Raw genomic sequence first — 20972 nt, 5'->3', positions numbered from 1 at the left:
TTATTGTATTTTGGATATCATCGTCACAATCATTTTAATATTATATACATATAATTACAAGCTTATTCTTAAATTAAACCATGTATTTTATATTATAGCCCTAATACACTACCGCACCGCATTTTTCATTTTCATCGTTTATTTACTCTATGGTTGGTTCGCGGATTTTGGTTGCAATGTTTGCTGTCGTCGCAGCGTACTTTATCTGTGGTTACATCAAATCAAAAATGGAAGCTGCGGGCACTGACGCCGGCGCTAAAAATCATTTGGAAAATGCTTTATCCGAGACAGAAATCGCGAATTTGCCCGCAGTTGTCGCGGATAAAATTAACACATACATTGACCAAAAGTTTGAAGAATACTTAACTTCCAAGGCACTCCATGAAACCAGCAAAACACAAATAGGTGAGTACCCGGTGTGTCTTCTTCTTTTCAACCGTTTTGCATTTAATAATGAGAATAATTTGATGCAATCTCTGGTTTTATGTGTACACTAGTTATATTTTCTCTAGGTTCCACTGCTGTGGTTTGAATGTAATTCATTTGTAATGTTTTACATGTAGGGTAGGGTTAACTTTTCAGTTGTCCGGTTATGAATTGTCTTTGGGTCACAGTAATTCCATCGCATTGCAATAATAGTTTCAGTTTACTTATCCGCACGCCTTTTTTGTTACCAAGTACATAACACTATTATGTGTGGGACATACTAGTGACTGTAGCTACTAAACATGTACCTTGGAAGCAAGAAATAAATGGATACTGAATACATATTGCTTTATTGATTTCAGTACCATGGGTAGTGACTGGACAGTAGATGAATGTATTAAGGACATAGCAATATACTCATATTTTATTTGTTTATTTGGAGGAAACACCAAAAAAAATGTTTCCTTAAATAAAAAGCATCTTCGATCTCTGTGGCAGGAAGCGTCGTGTTGTGATTGGACTTTACAGCCATAGGAAAAGGTGTGCCGCACCTCCGATATCCGACAGCGCACAGACCTCTTTTTGAATGCATGAGGAAATTGCCTCGCGCGTATGCTCTCTCTGTGTGGACCCGGCTAATACAGGGTTATCAATGGGTTATTCCCACTAGTTACCATCAAGTTCTTACCAGTAGTAACTACTGGGAATTTTTTTCCCACCTTTTACCACTGGTAACTTTTTTATTCCCAGTAGTTACCACTGGTAAAAGGTGGGATTTTTTTTTTCCCAGTAGTTACCACCAAAATATTATTACAGTTCATTACTAATAAAAACAGTATAAATATGTACAGCATATTTTTTTATAGTCACCTGCAATAATTTACGAAGTGAATATGTAGGTCATAAACAAGTTTTACTGTGGAACCAATACCGAAATCGCGATAAAAATTTACTCCCCCATACAAATATGAACATCAGACCAGTCAAATTGTATAACACAGCCAATTTTTTTTAAATACATTTTGCATTAATAAATTATTATAAATTGATTTGTTTCATTTCAGTAAACTGCCTTGAAAATGATAAAAAATGATAGTGATAAACATAAACTTTTTTAATTAATAAAATCACTTGAAAAATAATCTAAAATTTAGATTCTAAATGGATGATAAAATTTATCCTTACTCATATTTTAATTTTTGCACTTGTACCGGTTAAACTGTTTTAATATTTTTAATCACTCTTAAGGCAGTTTCCTGAAACACTAAACTTATAATTACAGTGAATTTCGGATATAACGACGATGAAGGGACCACCGAAGTTTTGTCGTTATATCCGGAAGTCGTTATAAGCAAAGGTAAAAAGATAGACATATAATTTATAAATTTTAATCCGAAACGTTAGTACCATCGCTCACACTGTTAACTGTGCATCGGTGGACCTTATACCTTTTGTAATAAGGTCCACCGATGTATAGTTAGGAGTATTGCTGTTTGTACGTTTCGAACAAGTGAATCTAAATAGTCAATATCTACCTATAAACAAAAGGTCACCACATATGCTAACCATCTGTCAATGTAAACAAAAAATAAGAAAATAAAGCTCTATTGTCCTTTGACGACCGACTCCGGTCGCAATATCTGCATGGGATTTCTAAGAACTTGTTACAAATGGTTCATTAAAAACCGTCGCTACACCCGGATTCGGCGCTACAACCGAAGTCGCTATATCCACATGAATCTTGTACTAAAATATGCTTTAAATTCATGGGACTTGGATTTTACGTCGCTATAGCCGAATGGTCGCTACAACCAAGGTCGTAATAAATGAAATCCACTGTATTTATTAAAGCACTCTACAGGGTGATTGGAAATTCGCCGTATTCCTTGAAAGGGGTTATTCTATGGGGCATTTGCAATGATTTAAGTCCAGTCAACCAGGGGTCAAAACTCATTGGTTTTCAAGTTATTTGAGTTTTTTGTTTAAAAAATCCGCCTTTCGACTAAAAAGTGGTAATTGTGAAAAAAACTACTAAAATTTGGAATTTAAAAAAGCACTCATCTAATAGCCAATAAACTACTGATTACGTGAAATAAAGACCTAGCGTACGTGACCATTAATCGGTTTGTTTGTGTCACTTTATTATCTCCATGGGCCTTATTTGTCCCTTAATCGATTTGTTTATGTCATTTTAGTATCTTCTTGGGCTTTATTTGTCTTCGTTACCTTATCTTATCTTATTTTCTTGGGGAAGGGGTCATATCCTCGCCTTCGGCGACACAAACTAACTAACTAAGGGTCATTACTGTAATTAGTTTCTACGTAAGCATTTTTTGTCTTCGGTACCTTATCTAATCTTATTTTCAAGGGGTGGGGGTTTAAACAAAAAACTAAAAACTCATATAACTTGAAAACCAATGAGTTTTGACCCCTGGTTGACTGGACTTAAATCATTGCAAATGACCCATAGAATAATCCCTTTCAAGGAATACGGCGAATTTTCAATCACCCTGTATATTTAACCCTAGAGTGCTCGCGCTATGAGCATTTTGCCGCCCTCGGCGAAAAAACGGTGATTACTTAAAAACGGTGATTACTTAAAAACGGTGATTACTTAAAAACGGTTCATTTGTCAAGGCCATGCGTCCTAGTCCTAGTAGCTGCCCCCCTCGTTCTTTAGCTCTCTATTTTCCAAATTTTGAGAAATTTCGTGCGTGATTGACTGCAGGAAGCTAATGTTGCTGCCGCAGTGTCGCGTATGGCGGCGAATTGCTCACCGCGCGACTACATACACACGGAAGTAAAATTTGGGATCCGTTTTTTTTCTTAAGTCAAAATATTAATTGTTTTTATTTAGTTTAATATTGTTTTGATGTTAACAAAGTAAATATAATAGATAATTTAATTTAATTTATTCTCATTATTTTTTTTTTGAAATTACTAAGCACATAGACCGGGAGATAGTGACACATTTTACTGGGTCATTTGTACCAGTATGGCGGTTCGTCAGGGGTCTAAGCATGTAATGAAGGAAAGAAAATGCTATGACCATAGCGCTGGTACCGGCGGCCCAATCGCGTGGGCGTTAGTCGAACGTGTCGGATAAAATACGAGTGTCGAACGATTTGTTCCACAAATATCCTCGTATTTTCCGATAGTCCATAAAAAAGAAGTAGGCGGTAGCGTAATGCCATACTTCTCCGGTGTGACTTACAGCCCGCCATACTGAGGCGAATACGTTAATTAAAAAAAAACAATTCAACCATTTGTGCCAAGCTAATTTTTGCACAGGTGATCATCGTCGAGCAGCCATTCATGGACATCACCATGCCATACTCTTCGGACGATTCCAAATGCCCGCCATACCGCCGCAAGGAAGTTATTTTTTTTATTTTTGCTAAACGATTTGTACCAGTATTGCATTTAAATTTTTGGAGAGTATTTGATAAAATGTGACCGTTATTATAATTGCCATACTTATAGTAGGGGGAAAAAGTGCTGCCATACTTGAAAAACTTATCTAATCGACACGTTTCAAAAATACGACTATACAATACGTAAAATATTTTTTTACAGCATGGCATCATCATATTCTGTTTGATTGGATACAATTATACCTAAAAAAAATTATTCCGGATTATAACTACGGGGCGGACGACTGTGAGACTTAAGCCAAGACTTAAAAAATAAATAAAAAATTGACGATTTGTACCAGTATGGCATTTGGATTTTTGGAAATTAGATGATGCAATGTGACCATTATTGTATTTGCCATACTTCTAATAGGGGGGAAAAAGGGGCACCATACTTGAAAAAGTTGATATTTCGACGGGTTTTCAAAGTACAAGACATAAAATCATTTGTTACAGTATGGCATAAAATCATTTGTTACAGTATGGCATATTATGTTGTTATTGTATTAAAACGGAATACCAAATATTGTTTAGACCTGAACTTAGAGGATATAACCAACGGAGACGCCATGTCTATAATTTTCGGTACAAAATAGTCTGCCGTTTTTTGCGGGGGAGGGGCACATCAAATGTATACGTAACGCCAACATAGCCATGTCAGATAAACGTCATTCCATAGATATGGTTGACAAGTCGTTGACCATTGGCCGCCTTTTTTCGACAGAGGGGAACGCCTGTTAATGACCACTCCGTTGGTTATATTCTCTAAGGACCTGAAGTATTACCAATTCAATACGAACTAGACATGTGCGCCGCGCCGCCGCGCCGCCGCCGCCGACGATTTTTCCACGCCGCCGCCGCCGATAAATTTGACCGGCGTATAATCGGCGTGGAAAATTTGATACCTATCGTGTCTTATTGATGTTGCGTAGTGAGTAGATAGTGTCAGAGGTATAATTTAAAGATCCTTATGCTTTTTTGCTTATTATTGGGCAGTGAAACAAATTAGCATCATTTTTGTCGTTGCGGTGTTAGCTGTGATAACGATTTAGCGTTAAATTACACAAGATCTAGTTTCTGGATTACAGGTTATTATTTTATATTTTATCGCCAAGCTTTTAGAACGCATTTTGTTTTACATTAATAGTTTCATGATTGTCAATTTAATCAGTGACTAAAATCAAGAAAAAAACAGGTTCATATCCTAGGACATAAACATGGTATTTTCTTCTTAGAATCTCCATCCAGCTGTCACCACGCATTGCTTATTTTATGATTTTTCGTGTGATGCTGGTGACACGCATAAAGGTCATCATATGATATATATGATTTAATTTATTATTCACATAATAAACAATTTCACTTAAAATTACACACGATCAATTCTTAGACATTTCATGGTGATTATCAGCTTCTTTTATTTCACAATATATATTTCAATCAAAATTATAAAAGTCAGCTTAAAGCTTCGTAATAAATAAACAATTATACTTGTAGGAACTTAAATCACCAAGCGTCATCATTAAGCTAGCAACAAAGAAAACAATAAAGTAAACATTAATATTCCATAAAACTCTTTTATGACATACAATGTATTATCTCATGAATAGTTTCTCAAACGCCTCTTAAATTTTCCGTCAGAGGGCTCGTCTATCAAACTTTTTGGGTAGTCGCTCGCAGTATGTAGCTCTGAAGACACGTGGCGGGTTTTCCCCTGCAAGTGCCATGCGACACCTGTTGAGCGAATCAACTTGCCAGAGACGTTTACTTTCGAAAACGACATCTTTATTCTAACATACATTTCTGATAAACTTCAGTTCAGACAAATGTAGTTCCTCATTATTTCTTAACAAATCATAGGTGACAGCGGCTGGGAAAAAGTCAATTTGTTTTTTTTTTTTAACTTAGGTACTTATAACTAATACTTAACTTATAAAGAAATATTTTTGTGTTTCATTTGTATTACGCTTACAAAGTCATTATACTGCCTAAAATGGAGCGTCTTAAAGTGTCATTGTTATGTTAATTTATTATTATATTTAAACGTTAGGTTGGTAAGAAATGTTTGCCAAGTGACATGATGGGATATAATTTTCAGCAATTATATATGTTTTGGATAGCCTAGTAAACACTCAGAAGGCTCCAATGTATAGTTTCCACAGCCACTTTCTCATGCAGTATCAAAAATTATGCCACGCCGATTTCACGCCGATCACGCCGCCGCCGCCGGTCAAAAAATCATCGGACGCCGCCGCCGATGATTTTGCCATCGGCGCACATGTCTAATACGAACTTTTCTACCTCAAAATAGTTATAATTCAATATTAATTAATGGGACAGCTTTTTAGAAGACTGATTATTTAAAATAAGCATTTAAATATTGTATTTTTAATTAGTAGTAAGTTATTTACTTATGTGCATTCTTCCGCCGATAATATATTTACTATTAATAAAACGTTTCATTTTACTGGCAACACAGTGGTAGATTTGATGTAATTTAATGGTGAATGGAGGTTTACAGCAAGATGAGCCGAGATCTCTATGATTCGAGAAATCGTTCGAGCGGTGGTAGCCGTACAATATTATTCAACATAATATATAGTTATAAGACAAGATTGCCGCCACCTACGTCTTTGGAATTTTGGATTTATATTCGGTAAAACTTAAACTTTCAGGAAAAATTAGTGCCATACTGGTACAAATCGTCAAAAATACGAATAAAATCTTACAATTAAAAAAAAATATTCTGCACATTTGCCACCTCCTACAGGTATGGCATTATGAGATTTCTATTTATGATCACACAGAAAGTGTTGAAAAAAAAAATTCAAGATGGTACAAATCGTTTAGCAATAAAAAAAAATTAACTCCCTTGCGGCGGCGGTATGGCGGGCATTTGGAACCATCCGAAAAGTATGGCATGGTGATGTCCATGAATGGCTGCTCGACGATGATCACCTGTGCAAAAATTAGCTTGGCACAAATGGTTGAATTGTTTTTTTTTAATTAACGTGTTCGCCTCAGTATGGCGGGCTGTAGGTCACACCGGAGAAGTATGGCATTACGCTACCGCCTACTTCTTTTTTATGGACTATCGGAAAACACGAGGATATTTGTGGAACAAATCGTTCGACACTCGTATTTTATCCGACACGTTCGACTAACGCCCACGCGATTGGGCCGCCGGTACCAGCGCTATGGTCATAGCATTTTCTTTCCTTCATTACATGCTTAAACCCCTGACGAACCGCCATACTGGTACAAATGACCCAGTAAAATGTGTCACTATCTCCCGGTCTAACATGTTATTGTGGCGAACCTTTTTGGAAGACATTCTTCCAGTTATGTTCAATATCACATATAATTAAAAGATCTAACGTAAATACTTACACCAACTCTCCTGTTTTGTGTTATTTGAACACCAAAATACACCCTCAGGTGGAGAAGATACATTATGTGCACTATGCCCGTCCAAGGAAAATAGAAGGTCCAAAAAGAGCACAATATAAGTGCAAAGTTACTGTGCAACATACATTGTAAACCCATGTACCAGGACTGTTTTGCTAAAATGTATATAGAAGATAATCAAAACGTTTATTTTTGTTAAAAATATCAATATTTTTTTTATGTACGCTAAGGCAAAAGCCGTGTTAAAATTCGAAATGTTTTACCTGAGATTGTTAGATTTTTTTAAATGTACTATTAAGTATAAAATTATAACACAAGTTACTTTTTCTAATAGTATTTGATTCACTTTATCCCATAAATATTATTACAAAATTGAATAAATATTATAAAAAAGAACATGTTAATTATAGGCGGCAAAATGCTCCCTACAGTCCCTACGCGAGCACTCGCGTTACACGGAGAGGCGCGACTACTCTAGGGTTAAACTGTCTTTATTACTTAGTATTGAACTGTAACAATATTTTAGTGGTAACTACTGGGAAAAAAAAATCCCACCTTTTACCAGTGGTAACTGGTAAAAGGTGGGAATTTGAAAAATTACAGTAATAAATTTATTTGCTTGAACATTGTAAAAAAAATAAAAACAACAAAGTAATTACAATAAAAAAAATACAATAATTAAAAATACTTCTCTGAGAAATAAATTAGCAATACCTAAATTTAACTATAAATAAAACTAACCAAAATAAATCTAAAATAAGGTAGTTTATTCAAGCATAATTTGAAGTCATAACCCTTTGAGCGGCAGGTGACCTTCTGTGGGCCGTATATAATTGAATATGAAATTACCATACATAGAAAAAATGTGCCTGAAATAAAAATATTGTATACATAAGGTATACATATAAATACTTCTCTGAGAAATAAATTAGCAATACCTAAATTTAACTATAAATAAAACTAACCAAAATAAATCTAAAATTAAGTAGTTTATTCAAGCATAATTTGAAGTCATAACCCTTTGAGCGGCAGGTGACCTTCTGTGGGCCGTATATAATTGAATATGAAATTACCATACATAGAAAAAACCTTACCTTACCTTATACCTTATGTATACAATATTTTTATTTCAGGCACATTTTTTCTATTAATAAGATGCCTGCCATATGTGAGAATACTTAAGGTGCTGTAGGTTCAGAGAGCAGAGTTTTGAAAAATCGTACCGCTTTTTTAGATCACAATAGGGAGGGTTCCCAAAATCTTGAGGATTTTCTTTAGTGACTTCATTGATCCGATTCGAGATTTTTTGACTTACGCTCGATAGAACAAAATCTCGAACATATAGATAGAAGAACAATTTATGCACAACAGCTAAAAAATTTAAAAAATATATAAAAGTTGCTTCTAAAGCCGCGTCTCGATATCGCGCGGCGGCCGCGTTAGCATTGTTCGACCGCGGCAAATCTGTATTTTCGCTCGCGAGCCATTTTTGGCACCATCTTGAACTACAGCGCGGCAAGCGATCCGACGACACAGTAAAACAAAACACAAGAATGACGTCAGAAGATTACGATTTTTTAAATTCCATGCATCACTTAATGATCTGTTGCGATAATCACTACATATACTGGTCCATAGAAACTGTTTAGTGCCGGTTAATTTAATTAAAGTACGACACTTTTCATTATCCATGTCTTCGGCCGCGCGAGCCAACTGAAATACATATATACACACCCGTCCCAACTGCGCGCGAACACTCCTTTGCCGCGCGTCCAAAAACCGACAATAAATGGTTCGTCGCGCGGCACGTTCGAGCGCGCCAATGTAGTCTGTTCGAGATCCTGAAAACGGTGAAAAATAGAGATACTACTCCTAAAAATACGTGTGATACCGCATTAGATTCAGAAAATATCAAAAGTTATAAACAAAAAGGGGGAAAAAAGTAGATATTTTTTATTTCCCCAATATCTCAAAAAGTATAAATATTTAAGAAACAAAAATTAATATTATAAAAGAGGAGGATATTGCCAATAAAACATTCCATACTTGCAGAACTGTATCTCCATTATTTATACTTTTTATTCAACGCGGAACACAGCCCTCCGCGCCCCATTTTCGGGAAACACGTGTGGTGTGAAAAAGCGATTACGTAACATTAAATATAATTTTAAAAGTATTAAATATTCATTGAAAATTTTTTTTAAACTATGGTGTGTGTTTTTTTTTTAAACTAAACTGTGGTGGTTGTTAATTAACAAAATTTTCTCAAACTTCCTTATTTATTGAAAACGAAAAAAAAATGCATAAATAACTATTGTAAAATTTTGTCACTTTCTAGAGCCCTTCCCATATACATGCTTAATAAGATCACGATATGAAAGTTCTGAAAAAATTAATAGTTTGGTTATAATATTGTTTTATATTTTACAATTTTACCTTGATTTTTAGTTTCTTGTCAATTTTCTATGTTATTCTAAAACTTATTTTAAGCAAAGTATTAACTTTATTAAAACTTTTATAATGTGATCTTATTAAGCATGTATAGAAGAAGGGCTCTAAAGAGCGACATAATTTTACGATAGTTATTTATAATTTTTTTTTCATTTTACAATAAAGAAGGAAGTTCGAGAAAATTTTGTTGATTAATAATTGCCTAACTTGTTGAAAAAATAACTTTAAGATAAATTTCTACAAGTAGTACATTTGTTGACATGTTTTATATACACCATAATTTTTTTTTTAATTTTCAATGAATATTTAATACCTTTAAAATTATATTTAATGTTACTTAATCGCTTTTTCACGCCACGCGCGTTTCCCGAAAATGAAGCGCGGAGGGCTGTTCAGCGTTGAATAAAAAGTATAAATAATGGAGATACAGTTCTGCAAGTCTGGAATGTTTTATTGTAAATGTCCTCCTCTTTTATAACATTATTATTATTCTCTTTATTCAATTAGGGTCTTAGGTTAGGGTTTTACAATGTGAGTATAAAAGTAAAATATAAAAACACTTACAAAACATAACAAAAATATATAAACACATTATAAAAAACCTAACCTAGGGTGCCGCCGGCAGCGGGGCAGGGTCCAAGCTGCCGGTGGTCAGGGCCGCAGAGTGAGGAATCGACGTACTATACGCGCCGTGTCCAAAATTACCGCCTTCTGCATCTGACCCTTGATCCAACCACCCAGCGAGAGTCTCTCTAGGTGTTGGTCGAGACTCTTCGCTATGAGACCGTTCGCTGACACGACTATAGGAACAATGATCGTCGAGTCAACATCCCACATAGCGGTTATCTCGTGGGCTTATATTATTATTATTATTATTTTTCTTTCTTTTTTCTTTTTATAAATATTATAGGACATTTTTACGCAAATTGACTAAGCCCCACGGTAAGCTCAAGAAAGCTTGTGTTGTGGGTACTCAGACAACGATATATATAATATACAAATACTTAAATACATAGAAAACAACCATGACTCAGGAACAAATATCTGTATCATCATACAAATAAATGCCCTTACCAGGATTCGAACCCGGGACCATCGGCTTCATAGGCAGGGGTTTCTTAAATATTAATACTTTTTGAGATATTGGGGAAATAAAAAATAACTACTTTTTCCCCCCTTTTTTTGTTTATAACTTTTGATATTTTTTGTGTGCTAATACACGCTTCGAATACATTTTTCTAGGCATCATGACGAATCTAATGAGGTATCACACGTATTTTTAGGAGTAGTATCTCCATTTTTCACCGTTTACAGGATCTCGAACAGACTAATGATCGAGTTGGCTCGCGCGGCAGCCCGGTATCCATTGCGCGCGGCTGCCGCGCGAGCCAGTGTTCGATAGTTTGCCGCGCAATATCGAGACGCGGCTTAAAAATGGTAAATTTTTTTTGAAGGACCTCATTCATTACTTTTATTTTACAATAAATTAAAATTTAAAAACATGATATCGCTGTCCACATCCACTCTCACGCTCTTGGTTACGCTCAGTGAGTGAGAGGAGAACTATTGTCCATCTGTCTGTCTGTCCGTCTGTATGTCTGTCTGTCACCAGGCTGTATCTCATAAACCGTCTATCACGTAGGCAGTTGAAATTTTCACAGATGATGTATTTCTGTTGCCGCTATAACAACAAATACTAAAAACAGAATATAATAAATATTTTAGTGGGGCTCCCATACAACAACTGATTTTATTGCCTTGCGTAATGGTAAGGAACCCTTTGTGCGCGAGTCCGACTCGCAGATAGCCGGTTTTTATAATGGAAAAGGTAAGCATTAGACCACAATCTTATTTGTTTAAAGGATCAACCACACCGCTGCTGAAAATACGGTGACGCACCGTAAACGCAGTGCCGTATCTCATGCGTCACGTTTTTAACCGCCGAGCACTGTGGTCGCGTCCATAAGAAACTTCTTATGCAAACGCTAGAAGGAACGCGTAATCACTAGTTTCGATTTTCACGCAGCACAATTTTATGAATTTTCGGTGCGTTGGCGTCGTGTGGTCGAGTCTTAATAAAGGCTTCGTCACAAAGGAGCGGGGTGCAAGAGCGGCAAAGTGACAAGTCATGTAAAATTGCTCTCAAAATTGTTTACTTTTATGCGGACTTAGCTGTGTATTTATAATGTGTAAGCATTGGGGTAACTTCGAATGCGGGATAATTTTGAAAATTGTTATAGTCCGTCGTGCAATGAGGGGAAACATACTACTACGAGGGGCACACCGAAATGATCGGTAAAAAAAACTAGCTGCTAGTTAGACATAAATTATGATTTATTGTTTTTAAAGTATGTTCTTTTGCAATCAATGCATTTCTGCATTCTTTCGAACCATTAATTAAAGCAGTTTTTGTACTCTGAAGGCATTACCAAAATGGCCGATTTGTAGACTTTCATTGGCTTGACCTTGGCTTCGAAGACCCAAACTGCCGATTGGTGCTTCCTTTAAGGTTCATAGGAATAAACCTTCGATTGATAACCTGAGACGATATTATATACGGCTTTTGATTTCCCTCCGTTGAAGCGTTTCAGAGTACATCGGTACCAAACAACACAAGCCATACTTTGCTCTTCTGACAAATTATGTGGTACCCATCAGGAAAACAAGTTTCTGACACCCAATAAACTATGTAAATAAAATAGTTTGGATTACAGTCATTCCAATGCCCATAGTTGTCCGGATTTGCTCGTATGTCATATGTCTGTTACCTTGAATTAATTTTTGCACAGCCGTGTCGTATTCAAGTGTTACCGCTGTTTTTGGTCGACTTGTAGAAAGTAGAGTAGTGAGAGAGGCACGACTCCGTCAAAACTCCGCAGACCAGCGATATATTGTCATTTGACTAGGCGCTTCAACATCATATCGACATGAATGACGACATGAATAGTGGCGCAAAACAAAATGAAATGCCATTCGACTTTAAATCTTACCAGTAAAAGATAGAATATTAAATGCAATAGCATTTCATTTTTAGTTGTGCCACTGTTCATGATAAGCATCGATATATAGAAATAAGCTCGATGAGACATCCATCACGAAATAACCCTCGGCGAAAGTTGTGAAAAATTTGGGCACGGCAATTTTCACTCGTGAGCCCCAACCTGTTTATCGACTAGTCAATTTTAAAGCGCTATAATAAATATATTCATATATTTTTATAAATTAAGGATATGTCATCGTGATTGTAAATAGCCAGTATGCATGTATCAAAAAAGGTTTTATTCAAACTCAGCCTAAACTACACAATTCCCGTCAATTTACTACTATCGATAACAATTCACTCGCCTTTCGTTTTTGTGGAACTAAATTAACCGGTTCAATTAATTGATAATATCGAAGCAAGATAGAATGAGTAAGTTATTGCTCTCTTTCACGTATGAGTTTAACAGAGTCTCCGATAGCCGAGATTAACCGGTGTTATATCGTCCCCAGCGAATCTCTACCTCGCATCCTCTGCAGACTTTTCTTGGTCTAACTCTAGTTTACTATTTCTTGTTTGTTGCAGGGGACAAGATATCTGAATTGGAAGGAGCAATAACTGAATTGACTGCAAAGTACGAAGATGCTGCAAAAAAATTGCTGGTTGCTGACGAATCCGTTGCAGAACTGGAGAAGCAACTTACAACATTAAATGCAGAACAAGACAAAGCGCGTGATAAAATTGCACGTTTGGAAAATGAAGCCGTTTCTCTTAAAAGCGCGCGCGATGCTGCAGTGGATGAAAGAAATGACTTAACACGTATATTGGAAAGGCGAGACACGGAAATTGAACGGTTAACGGCCAACGAAGTATCGCTTTCACAACAACTGCGTGCAGCTATTGACGCAAAATGTGAAGCTCTTGCGCTTAATGATGAGACCCAAAGTAAAGAACTAGCTTTGCAATATCGTGAAAAACGAATAGAACAGGAAAGAACTCTTCTTAACTCTCAAATTTCTGGATTGACTGAAGAAGTCAACAGACTCACTTCAGAACTCCAAACCGTAAGACTGAATAGTACCAGCAGACTAGTTAATGTCGAAACTCAATTAGCTGAGAAACTCGAAGAACTGAACGCCGCCAATGAAACGATTGCTCAGTTAAATGAGGTAAAAAAGAATTTAAATATCCGTGCCGAAAATCTAACACAGCGCCTTCTGGAACAAAGAGAAGTTGAAAACAAAATGACAGATAATTATAAAAAAGAATTGGATGCCAAAACGAAATTGGCCGATTTATTCAAAACTATGCATGATGATGCTGAGGCAAAAACTATGGAGCTAACTGAAGGCATTTCGGAACTGCAAAAGCTATTGAATGAAGCCACAGAAAAATATGGTGAATTGGAAACGAAATATAAGCAGTCCGAATTAGATCACGAAGAACTGATGGAGAAAAAGAATGAAATCATTTCTTCTCTAAAGAATGAACTAGAACATGCAAATGACCTTTTAAAGGCTGCAAATGCACAAAATCTTGACATGGCTTTAAGTGATTTAGCTCCATCTGCAGCTACGGCTAGTAAGCTTTTGAAATCAGGAATGTCCTTGACTCAAATTTATTCACAGCTAGTAAAAGTCACTGATGAGCTAGCACAAGAAAAAGAAGAAAATAGACGTCTTAACATAACTATCAATACTATCGTTCAAGAATTGGAAGAAAAGGCTCCAATGCTTCAAAAACAAAAAATAGAATATGAAGAAGCAATCGAAAGTAATACAGCATTATCTCAGCAAATTGATTCATTGGTGATTGAATGCAACAGGCTAAGAGACGACTATAATGAGTCCTCTAAAATTGCTAACCATTATAGTCGGGAAAACACTAGACTCAAAGGAGAGCTTGCAGATTTGGGAAGACAGGTTTGTTTCTTGTTGAAGGAAATTGAACACAGTCGCGGGGGGTTACTTCCCAATGGCGACCATGATGCCTCTAATACTGCCTCAAATGCAACAAATTCCTCAGATTTAAGTTCATCTAGGATCATATCCAAAACTTTAGTAACTTTCAGTGACATACAAGAGCTACAAGCAAACAATCAAAAACTACTGCGCATGGTCCGCGATTTGACTGACAAGCAAGAAGAATTCGAGCGACACAAAGAACAATTTGAGACAGGAGAAATGCAAAATAAAATAGAATCATTGAAGAACAGAGTTCTAGAACTAACTGAGGCTCAAGACCGCCAGACTAAAATGGTGAATGGTCTGATTAGACAACGTGACATGTTTAAGAAATTGTATCATGACCTTATGAAAGGCAAACGCCACGAAATCAGTTCCGTATTGGAAGATATTGACATGGAAAAAGGAGATTCATTTACTATGGATACTACTGAAAAACCCCAAAAACCAGTACTTGAAACAGCTGCCCTAGAAATAAAATTAAAAGAAACGGAGAAACACCTGGAACTATTGAAAGAGGAATATAAAACATACAAAGAAGAAAAACTAATAAATGAGAAAATGCTGTTTGAACAAATTGATAACATGCGACAAGAGATATCAAAGCTGACGGCGGCAAATAGCAAAAGCTCATCAACCTCAGAATATAATAACGAGAGACTTAAAACCTTGCAAACAAATGTTACTACTTACAAAAAGCAAATCGCATCACTGGAAGAAAAGAACAAAGCTTATAATGCGACCATTGCTAAGCATGAAGTTTCTTTGCAACACTTGCGCGATGAGGCTCTGAATGCGCAGGGTAAACTTGCTGCTGCTGAAATACAAGTAGAAAACTTAAGATTGGAATGCAAATTACTGAGAGACACTGAGTTACGGCTGCAGACTGAAAAAGAAATATTAAATCGTGAACGTCAGGGTCAATCTTTATTGTTGAAAAACCTTGAATTAATTAAGGCAAGCTTAGAGCGAGTTGAAGTTGAAACCCGCGCAAAAATTGAGTCGCGCTTGGACGAAGCAACGAGAGAATGCTCTGCTTTAAGAAGAAGGCTACAAGAAGAACAAGACAGATTTAGAGAATTAGCGTCGCATCTTGAACGTCAAACTGAAACCGCAAAATCGCGTATGCAAGAAGAAAAAGATGCAGCAGACCAACTGAGAAAGGAAATGGCACAACTACGTGCAGAATTCTCTGAAAAAAATAAAGCTAATGAAGAACTTGCAAAGAAACTTAAGATTGCTTTGACACCTAATTCAGATGGTTCGTTTGATTCTATGAAGAAGATAAAAGAGTTGGAAAACAAACTTTCAGACAGAGATGCAGAAATCCAATCTCTACAAGCGCAGTTGAATGTAGCAAAGGAACACATTAAACAATACTGTGACATATCAGAAGGCGCCGAAAAAGAGCTTAAAACACTTCATACTGAGTATCAAAAATATAAGTCTGAAACAGAGGCGAAACTTTCTGACTATACACAAAAATTGCAACACCTTGAAGAAAAATGTGGTGAACTTGAAGCAGAGCTTACTCTACAAGCTAATGGAGAGCAGTCTACTAGTAATAATGCTCTAAGGCGAGAGCTAGCAGAAGCTAAAGAAGAATTAAAGACTGCATTAGCTAATTATGATAATTCCCAGTCAGAGCTTGCAGCCATGCGAACAGAGATAGCTAAAATGTCAGAAGCTGTCATTAAAGCTGAAGAAAAATATAATCATGAAATGATGCTTCATTCAACTGACATTCAGGCTTTGTCTATTGTGAAAGAAGAATTATCTAGAGCTCAAAATCAAATTAATGAATTAGTTGCGTTAAAAAATAATGCTGTTGAGAACTTAGAAACAGAAAAAGCTGCTTGGGCTGAAAGAGAAAAAATGATTGCCGCAGAAAACGCTCAGTTGATGGAGCGGTTTAAGGATCTGAATGACCAGAATTCATTGTTACATAACCAGATTCAAGCATTAGGCACTCAGTTGTCCGTTACGCATGCCTCCAGATCCATGTCGGAAAGCATGAACGAATCAGCCAACGATTCGTCCATGAATGTTTCGGTTTCTGAGGAAGATGGAAAATCGTCAGAACAATTGTTCCAAATTGTTAAGTTCCTTAGGAAAGAAAAAGATATTGCTATGGCGAAATCTGACATTCTTAACGCAGAGAACATGCGGCTGAAGTCGCAGTTGGAAATTGCGGAGAAACAACTCGATAGTGCCAAGCTGGCGTTAGCTACCGAAAGAGAAACATCTGAAGTAAGCATGGTGACTGTGAACAAGCAATCTGATATTCTTAGAAAAGTCGAAACACTCAATGCTTTGACAGATAGCAACAGAATTCTTAGAGAAGAACGTGATACTTTAACAAGTCGCGTAGAGGAACTGACTGCATCAACCAGGCAGCTCGAAGATAAATTAGGTCCACTGCAAGAAAAAATCAATGACATGACTTCAAGGAATGAGACATTACAATCCGAAAACACATCACTAAAAGCAGATTCTGCTCGTTGGCGAACTCGTGTCAACGCTTTAGTCGAACGCGCCAACAAAACCAGCCCAGAAGACTGGAAGAGGCTTCAAAATGAAAGGGAGACTCTAGCTAAGATGTTAACCAGCGAAAAAGACAACACCAGAAAGGCAAATGAGGAACTTGGCGCACTTAGAGTGGAGAAGAGTAAGTTAGAAGAGCAATATACAGTATTATCGCGGCAGCAAAGTACTTTGGTCGAAGAAAACAAGAGGTTAACAGAGGAAATAAATACACTCAGGGATGACATGGCTAGAGTTACCGAGGAACTTACCAAGGTAAAGGCAGAGCTTGCTGCAGCTCTTGAAACAAACGCTAAGCTTACTGAAGAAGTAGCCAGTAAAGATGCTTCTCTCAATGACATTAGAAACAAGGAAATGCAAATTAGAAAGATAGCTAAGAAATACAAGGTGCAGTATGAAGAGTTAGCTAAGACCGTTGAAGAAGAAAAGAAGAAGACGGAAGGGGAAGCTGCAGCCGCCGACGCTGCTTCGGCCGAGAGCGCTAAGAAGATGGATGCACAACTCACTGAAATACAAGCTCAATTAGAAGCCGAGAAAGCCAATAATGAGAAATTAAAACAGGAAATTGATAGTCTCAGAACGGCAAATACTGACAAAGAAGAGAAGGCCAAAGTAGTATTGAAACAAGCTAAGAATAAGATAGTTCAATTGACTGAGCTGAAAAATACGCTGAGTCGCGAATTGGACGAGTCGCGTACCAAAATAGGTGCTATTGAGCAAAGTAATCGTGATGAGCAAGACGTGAGGTTGGCTCTGATTAAGTCGCAGTACGAGGGCCGTGTGTCGCGACTCGAGAAGGAGCGAACGGAGGCTCAAGCTGAAAAGACTCGAGAGATCGAAGCGCTACAACAGAAGATTACGATGCTGCAACGGCAGCTTCAGAGCCAAGCCTCGGCGTCCAAGCAACAGACTACTACCGAGAAAACCACGACGGACCCGCCCACGGCGAATATCAAACCGATGGCTGGTAAGTTCAATGTCCCATAATTTGATGTTGCCATAATTCGGCTATGACTCTGCTGCCTCTGCCTAGATTACGACTTCCTATTTTCTGTCAAATTAGCATTTACCTTCGTCTTTTCCTTCTATACGAATCTACTAGAATTAGATACTACTAAAAATCTGTCATTAACTCGTTAGGCCAGCCTGCCAAATATATCTATCTCCTGGATCGTTAGAAAACAAAATTGCCGGAGAGTTAAGAACAGAGGATTTCTACTTTCTAGTTTTGTTATTACAGCTCACACGATAACTTTCGTTTTAGGCGTAGCCCAACAAAGCGCACACACGATGGCGCGCGGACGCGGCGGCGAGACGCCGCTCGCGTCCATCCGGCCCATGGCGCAGGTCGGCCCCACGGCGCCGCACGACGCGCACACGACGGAGTACATGCCGGCGTCATCCTCGCGCCCGTTGCCCCGCGCGGCCCTCGCTGCGTCCACCGCCCCGCCCGAATCCACGCAGGTTTGTGCAAGTCATTAAACCCGGCGAGATTCTAACTGTAGCAGATGTATGAACTACGAGCAGCGTACCTTTAATCCTCTTTAAATATTTCCTAAAATTAAATGATGTTCTTCAATTTCAGGATATGGACACCAGTGAAGCTGGTATGGGCAGTTCGGGTTCTAGCGACAGTTCTGCACAACCTTCGTCGCATTCCCAAGCTCCACAACAAGTAAGTTGTTGAATATGTTATAACAATCCGTATCTCTACGTTATTGACATTGTCGATTCTTGTCTCCCACTCTCATAAATTTCAACACTCCCACGTGTTACTTTAACTTTTTCCATAGTACTTAAGCTTATCCCTTTTCCAGGACGCACCAATCTACAAGGTTTGCCCAAAAAATCCAAATATATTAAACTTAATTCAGCTTTGATGATTAATTTGAAGTAAAGTCACATTTCCCGAAAATGCAATCTAATTTGAACCTTAAATCGGAATGCTAAAGTTGAAATTTTATTGGCCCGTACGCGTATGTCGTCGATAATTCGTAATATGCCTGGAAAAGGGTTAGTTTTGGTGCTGTTGGGGTGGCTTTTACTTTAAAAGGTGTTTGCATTGCAGGCCGTAGCACTAGTGATGCCGCGTATCGAGCAGCCGAGCGGTGCGAGCTCCGTCGCGGCCGTCTCCGGCTCGGCGTCCGCCACAGTCACCAGCGTAGCGGCACCAGCTGCTCCTGCTGCTTCGTTACAAGGTACTATTATTAAGCTCACGCACATTTGCTCGTAGAACCGAGGAAAGTTTGAGTGGCGACAACAAACCGTAGAGCTCACAGCTAGTGAAGGCCTTCAACAAGATGGATCGAAGATGGCCGTAGCACTAGTGATGCCTCGTATCGAGCAGCCAAACGGCGTGGCTGTCTCAGGCTCGGCGTCGGCTGCCGTCACTAGCGTAATTGCAGCAGCTGCGCCTGCCGCTTTCTTGCAAGGTACTATTTTATTAAGCTCACACATTTAAGCTTATTGCTCGTAGAACCGATGGGGCAATCTTGAGTTGCGATCGCAAACCGTGAGCGCACAGCATGAAGGCATTCAACAAGATGAAACGATTTGAAGGAACCCGTGGTTGAGGGCAGTGTACGACCGGTCATTGTGGTCATCCTTGAGGGAGGCATATGACCTGTAGTGGACCTTGTCGGTTGATTTTATGAAGAAGTTTGTTTTTGGCAACTTCCTTGGGATTAAGTAAAAACACACTTTAGTCATTTGATTTCCAGGTATTATCTCTTTGAGATTTTACATAGGTTACATTTTATCCGTATGTGCCATATGTTATGGGTTACCCGAGGGCCACGAAACACACGTTGGACGTTGACGCCGACCGCCATTCGTTTGTTTAATCAATGTATGTTGGTCGGCGTCGAGCGTTCATGCGCGGAACGTACGTTTCGTGACCGAGACGTTAGTTTCCATCGTGCTTCATATTGATAATTTGTTCAGGCGCGACCAGCGGCACGCCTACCTCCGCCGCCAGCGCCCAGCCCTCCGGAGGCGTCAGCACGTCCCACGCTCCGGCCGGCGTCAGCACCACGCACCCGCCGGGTGTGAGCACGTCGCAGCCGCCGGCGGGCGTCAGCACGTCGCAGCCGCCGCCGGGAGTGAGCACGTCGCAGCCGCCGCCCGACGCGCGCCCGCCCAAGCGCAGGCTCCAGTCGCGCCCCGTCACCGCCAAGCGGACCAGGGTGCAGGTAACTACTGATTCCCGAACTACCCTCCTGTGTCTAGGCCCGATCACCGGTTGACGTCGTACGGTGGGTGAACGAGAACGTCACGTGCGATAGACATGTTCCTGTCTTACAATGTCACGTTGATCGCAGCGGACTTAATTAGATAATAAAATCTAATTGAGTCTGCGGAAATCCATAATCATAATATCTAACCTAGTGCAATGACGACAATATTTATTCTTTAAAACCAAACATCACAACCTTCCCTTACATATTGAGAGTGGCTCATTTATTTCATTATTTACTCCGGCGGTCTTAAAAAGCCAACGGACCTCAGAATGTTAATAATACAGTAGAGTCCGGTTAGTACGACTTCGCATATAACAACCAACCGCTTATAGCGACGTAAGTATAGGCACTTGGTTGGTTTCAGTACAAGCTACTATGAAAGTACAACCGTTTATTACGACTCCGCTTATAACGACCAACCGCTTTTAACGACGGAAATTGACACAAAATCCGTCCGTCAAGTCCGGTTACAACGACGAGCACAAAACAAAGAAGTAATAGAAGTGAAACGTACGTCTATAGCGTGTGGCAAGATTAAGCCTTATTG

General features: G+C 38.5%; 1 protein-coding gene across 2 annotated transcripts in view; it reads left to right on the top strand.

Moving 5' to 3' along the window:
- Window positions 1-190: 190 nt before the first annotated feature.
- LOC134795498 (nucleoprotein TPR) overlaps window positions 191-20972 on the top strand; it is a 44693-nt gene continuing 23911 nt past the window's right edge. For both annotated transcript variants that reach the window (XM_063767353.1, XM_063767352.1), the window contains exons 1-6: window positions 191-405; window positions 13264-18153; window positions 18451-18650; window positions 18772-18861; window positions 19255-19384; window positions 20130-20377. In XM_063767353.1, coding sequence (XP_063623423.1) covers window positions 228-405; window positions 13264-18153; window positions 18451-18650; window positions 18772-18861; window positions 19255-19384; window positions 20130-20377 — 5736 coding nt within the window. In that variant the 5' untranslated portion in view covers window positions 191-227. The remainder of the gene's footprint in view (window positions 406-13263; window positions 18154-18450; window positions 18651-18771; window positions 18862-19254; window positions 19385-20129; window positions 20378-20972) is intronic.

This window comes from Cydia splendana, chromosome 12, assembly GCF_910591565.1.
Source record: "Cydia splendana chromosome 12, ilCydSple1.2, whole genome shotgun sequence".
Lineage (NCBI taxonomy): Eukaryota > Metazoa > Arthropoda > Insecta > Lepidoptera > Tortricidae > Cydia > Cydia splendana.
This window is presented reverse-complemented; position numbering and strand designations above follow the sequence as displayed.